General features: G+C 34.3%; 1 protein-coding gene across 1 annotated transcript in view; it reads right to left on the reverse strand.

Moving 5' to 3' along the window:
- The window catches only part of LOC107744261 (protein lin-54 homolog), a 21,774-nt gene extending 15,967 nt beyond the window's left edge, over positions 1–5,807 (reverse strand). Inside the window, exons 1-2 of the mRNA XM_016557798.1 lie at positions 4,888–5,807; positions 2,725–3,180 (exon numbers count right to left, since the gene is read on the reverse strand). Of these exons, the coding sequence (XP_016413284.1) occupies positions 2,725–3,155 (431 nt within the window). The 5' untranslated portion in view covers positions 3,156–3,180; positions 4,888–5,807. The remainder of the gene's footprint in view (positions 1–2,724; positions 3,181–4,887) is intronic.
- Positions 5,808–6,314: the final 507 nt, after the last annotated feature.

Here is a 6,314-nt window from a genome sequence, read left to right on the forward strand (position 1 = left end):
TGCCAATTATTTCAGCTGCCCATGATAGACACTGAACAGGAAATAAGATTGTACTTTAAGGTAATTAAATTAACCAATGCCATTTTTCCTTACAGAAAAAAAAAAAAAAAAAAAAAAAAAGTACAAACATGGCTATAAGTTAATATATTGAATATAATCGATGATTTTAAAAATACAGTTAAACAAATGTATTTTCTTTTTATTTGATAATTTTTATTTTTAAAAATAAGTTTTTAAAATAAAACAAAAGATATTTTAAAAATTACTATAAATATATTATAAAAATATGTGACCCTGGAGCACAAAAGCAGTCTTAAGTCGCTGGGGTATATTTGTTGCAATAGCCAACAATACATTGTATGGGTCAAAATTATAGATTTTTCTTTTATGCCAAAAATCATTAGAGTATTAAGTAAAGATCATGTTCCATGAAGATATTTTGTAAAATTCCTACCGTAAATATATCTTTTCCCATCAGTAATGAATGTAAAATAAAAGAAAACAGAAGATTGTTCTCGTGAGTGCGGATCATAATTTCCTATACCGTAAATATATAAAAACTTAATTTTTGATTAGTAATATGCATTGCTAAGAACTTCATTTGGACAACTTTAAAGGCGATTTTCTCAATATTTTGATTTTTTTGCACCCTCAGATTCCAGATTTTCAAATAGTTGTATCTCGGCCAAATATTGTCCTATCCTAACAAACCATACATCAATGGAAAGCTTGTTTATTCATCAATTTATAAATCTCTATTTTGAAAAATTGACACTTAAGAAAAAAAGAGGTTTTGTGGTCCTGGGTCACATATAGTAACAAAAGACATTTTCCCTTATAGAAAAACATTTACAAATATGTAATATAACAATAACAACAACAACAAATAGTATAGCTCATTTGAATTATACTATAAAAATAACTCATTTTGAAATATACATTTTTTGAAATATTACTAAGAATAATTGCACATTTTAAAAATACAGTAGTCTTTTTCCTTTTAAAAAAATGACTATAAAAGATAATTAATATTAACAATAATTCATTAAAAAAGTTATAAACAGGCATTTACCTTACAAGTAAAAAAAAAAAGTTATTTTTTGCATTAAAAGAAAACAAATATGGCTTTAAATAATTATAAATAATAAGCAAAAACCGCTCATTAAAAATACATTAAAAATAGCATTTTTCCTTTTTTTATTTTTAAAAATTACTATAAATAATAATCGGATATGCAAACAGGTAAGGGGGAAAAAAGGTGAGAACCGAGGGCATGCTCCATGTGGAATTTTTTTTAAAGATATTTGTTTTACATGCTCATTTGCAGTTAGGTATTTTGAAAAATATTTTTTATTACCTTATATGTCAAAAACTGAAATTTTCACACACACAAAAAAAATGTAAAATAAAAAATAAAATAAAATCTTGTTGCAACATTTCACAAAAATCAAGATTGAATATATTTGGTCAAAATCCAATGTTATAAAAGATGAAGTGCTATACAGGCTATTTAAGACAATATTGGCTGATTAGATGGCAATGCTGACCTAAAATGAAAAATGTTTGCCCTCTCTCTTCACTGTTCCCACATCTCAGACCTCAAATACATAAAATATTACCCTTTTTAGATATAGTTTAGTAAAGAAAATACTATACAAAACTTGCAGTTGCCAAGTGGTTATCGGTCTTACTTTTCCAATACAAATAAGACCAGTCTACCTTTTCTTAACTGAATATAAAAAGTTATGACCAGTCTGCAACCGGCACCAGTTCTTTATTTACCCTTGTAAGATCACAAGTACCCAATCAAGTACCCTTGTAAGCCCCCCCCCCCCCCAATGATCTAAAAAAAAAGTGAGTTGTCACCTACTGTAAAGGTGAGGTGTTTGTATCTATGAATAATAATACATTTAAAAAATACACTAAAAAATTTATTTTTACTTACTAAAAAAAAAAAAATGTACGAATATAAAGCCTTTTCTATTCTTTCCATGCTTGTGTACAAAGTGTAAAAAGTGACTAACTACTTCTCAGCTGCAGCAATTACAGATTTTCATATTAGGTAACACCTTGGCATTTCTTATTAAAAACAAAAAAAAAACTAGACAATTATAAGAAACTGTGGCCAAGGGTCTTAAAATAAAATGGTAATATTTATGCTTCATTTCTGCAATGTCTGCATGATCAGTGTTTTAATGAAAGGTTGTTAACACTAGACCTGGGCGATAAACCGGTATCGATATTTATCGACGATACACCTTCTTTGATAACGATAGAAAAAATGTTCGATATAACGCACGATATATAGGCACGTGCTATGAGTGACGCAGACCGCTCACACAAACACGAACACATGCTGAATTGAGTGCTGTGCCTGCCCGTGATGAGGAGATTGTGAATAAAAAAAAAATTAGTCGAATTTAAAATAAACATTTGCATTTGAATGCAAAAATAGTACAATCAAATGTTAGGTGTGCATCTGGGAGCGTCATTAGTGGAGCGCAAGATGCGGTGATGATGATGTAAGTGACGTTGTTGCATTTTAATGTTCAATTTATGAAATTATGCTTGATTTATATGAGTTAATTTAGACGTAATGCACGTTTTTCTTTTTATAGACAGTTATTTCCTTTGCGTTGGCAATTTAATGCGCTATTATTTTGCTCATTGCGCCCTCATGTGGCTTCGGGAGACAAGCCAAAAGTTTCCTTCAGACCTATTTACACAGCAGCGCCTGGAGACTTGCCAACCGCAGCGGGGGCGCCGGACACTTTGTTGATGATAAGCTGGTGGTTGGCCGGGACAGTAACGCTGGAGATTTTGGGGAGGTTCTGAGTCACCGCAGGACCGGTGGTTTTGGCAGAGGTGGTGGTGCCGGATATAAGGCCGGAGGGGGCGAGGAGGAGCTGAGTTCCTGAGCTGGTGCTGCACTGAGCGTCGGTGGAGGTGGAGGTAATCTGCATAGACGTGGTGGCTGGACACAAGCTGACGATTTCAGGCAGCTCTGTCTCCATAGGAACCTGCGGTGGCTCTGGTTCAGATTGGGGAGGAGCAGCGAGGTGCTCGGCGGGGAGCTCCTCTTCCATCGCGATGGCTTCCGTATCCATAATCTCATCAGGGAGGAGGCTGTTGAGCTCAGGTGAAACCACATCCATCGTGTACGAAGTTACTGAAAACACACTGGGAGTGAAAAATTCATTTCTTAAATGAGTAAAAACATAGAAACATCCACAAACAAGAGATGAGACTATATTACTGAAACAGTGTAAATGTATTGCAAGTACACCACAGTTCAATTTTTTTTAGAACTAGCTCATTTTCACCAAGGCTATTAGAAATCACTCTAATATGCTGATTTGCTGCTTAAGAAACATGTTTTCTTATATTGTTACTGTTGAAAATAGTGGTGCTGCTTAATATTTTTGTTGAAACATTTTTTTCAGGATTCTTTGTCAAATAGAAAGTCCAAAAGAACAGCATTTATTTGAAATATAAATATTTAGTAACAATGTCAAATTCTAAAATATCTTTGCAGAATAGAATCTTTTTTTATATAATATAGTAAAACTGGACCCACTTTATATTAAGTGGCCTTAACAACTATGTACTTACATTTAAAGTAAAACTATATAAAATGTATATATTTCATTTTGTTTAACATTATATATAAACATTAACTATATATCTTCTTTTTAATATTATTAACACACGTGTGGGTGTATATATAATGTTGCCTTTTTACAAATAATAAACTATATAAAATGCATGTGTGTGTGTGTGTGACCCTGGACCACAAAACCAGTCATAAAGGTAGATTTTTTGAAATTGAGATTTATATAAAAATAAATAAGGAATCTGGAATCTGAGGGTGCAAAAAAAAAAAATTTAAATAATAAGAAATTCGCCTTTAAAGTTGTCCAGAAGAGGTTCTAGCAATGCATATATTACTAATCAAAAATTAAGTTGATACATTTACGGTAGGAAATTTGTAAAATATCTTCATGGAACATGATCTTTACTTAATATCCTAATGATTTTTGGCATAAAAGAAAAATCAATAATTTTGACCCATACAATGTATTTTTGGCTATTCACACACATACATACAGTTATCGTTAGTATATATACTAACATATATGACATTATATTAATATTTTAGAGTTTTTCCAAATATTTTCCATAAATCATCTCCATGACTTTAGACTTGCAATAATTCTATTGACTTTTTTCTGGGTAAAGAAAACAAGATAAATATACTCTGAATTTACATGGCTTGTGGGAACCATGTTTTCCTTTTCAACATGTCTACACAGCATTTATAAACACTGAAATGTACTGTACTGAGAACAACTGTTACCAATTTTGTTGTTTATGTAGCAGTTTGGATTGAAACTACTAGCCCAACCCATTATATCAAACATAGCTGCATAATAGTTATGTCACATATTCCGCTACAATCAACTGGCGGGCCATTTAAATGTCCATATTTACCAAACACTTTATAAACTGCGAGCGACGCGACAGGACCGCTCCCATTCATTCCAGTCACTCTCGCGTTCAGTGTGGACGGGCTGTTTATACTCAGCTGCTATGCGGCTAACTAGCACAGGAGCTAACCAGCAGTTAACATACAATTATATTTTTGTCACAGCTAACATCATGAACTAGCCAGGCTGTGCTTCAGAAAACTGACAATACTGACAGCAGTTACGTGCGCTTAAGAAATCGTGCTTAACCATCCACACTCAAAACAAACAAACACTTTTATGCATGCGTTTAGTCGCTCAAACGTAACATTCAACACTTTTACAGCCGTTTTAAACACCGTGAAACAACAGCAGGCCTCTGGATATGCCTGACAATAACAATCCGTGCTTAATCCTTTACCTCAACAGTTCATTCAGTGAACCCAAACAAGACCGTCTGTCAGTTTCACATCAGACGGAGTTTGTTGATATTCGACGCGCCTGCTTTCCTGTCTATCCTGTTGCCATGGAAATATCTCTATTTACAAGGCATTCATACGCGTTATTGTAGACAGGGATGTTTGTCTGCTGTTAAAGAGAGTTATCTATTTCAGGCCGGGGTTAGATTTCGAAAGATCCGCCATTTTCATCTCGTCATCAGTTCAGACACGAGAAACAGCGGCAGAAAACAGCAGGATTTGTTGTTTTGTCACACAAAGGAGGAGCAGAACAGACAAACGACGTTCACAATTATCCTTTTGAGACTTAAAAATCTTAATCTGTCGTTATTCGTTTCAAACCCGCATAACTTTTCCTTCACTGAAACAGAAAATGTTTATCAGCCTCGGTTCCCATTCACTATCAGTGCATATTTTTCCGTACAGTTTAATGAGTGAGGATTGATTTTGTCAGCTTGAAAACATCTTTCTGGTCTTCCACAGACAAAAAAGAAGCCATACAGGTTTTGAACAACAGGTTTTGCAATTTTCTCTTCACCTTCGTGCACCTGTATTATTTGAGTTCAAATGAATTGGTACAATCACATGTATATAAAATTAAAATGTAATATTGCAAACTCGTGCACATTAAAGAGACTGTCCCTCAAACGAAAGCCACGTAGTTCTTTTAAAGCTTCATGTCGACGATATGTATATATAAAGCGACTACGGTTTAGAAAACAGAAGTGCATCAACAATACTTAATATTGATAATTATTTCCATTACCCGAATCAGTGCATATTGTGCAAACATAAAACAAACATCCTGAGCGCAAAAAGTCAAACTTACACAGTTTAAAACCAAAATACTATCGGTTTAATTACAAAAGGCAACATGAGAGGACCACGTCACTCTGCCACAAAATTATATCTTTTATTTTATATATATATAAATTAATTTTAATATACAAATTAAAATCTCACGTTTTAAATGCAACTAACAATGCTGTGAACCAATGATTATGCAGAATAAAACTCTAAAGATGAGTATGACAGGCGCGTAGGGCCAGCAGCTCGCTGTCATTGACTGTCAGGTATAGCCTCGGGTGCTAACCAGTTAGCAGCTAATAACTAACACTATTAAGCTTTGCCCGTGTTTGGTTTGTGATGCAGAAGTTCCCCAGACATTAGCAGCGATCATAGCTGGGCGTGTGACGCACTCTGGAGCGAGCTGACACACACACACACACACACTGCTAGCAGCTCGGCTAACTAGCGCAGATCATATTGCCTCTCGCTGAACACACACCCGAGCTCAAAGCACTTCTTACGCTCGCTCGAGATGAGTGTCCAGACGCTCTTCTGAAATCCTCAAGGTTTTCCTCTCGATCACGCACTCTTAAGTCCAACT

Source organism: Sinocyclocheilus rhinocerous, unplaced genomic scaffold (genome assembly GCF_001515625.1).
Source record: "Sinocyclocheilus rhinocerous isolate Xijiao unplaced genomic scaffold, SAMN03320098_v1.1 scaffold317, whole genome shotgun sequence".
Lineage (NCBI taxonomy): Eukaryota > Metazoa > Chordata > Actinopteri > Cypriniformes > Cyprinidae > Sinocyclocheilus > Sinocyclocheilus rhinocerous.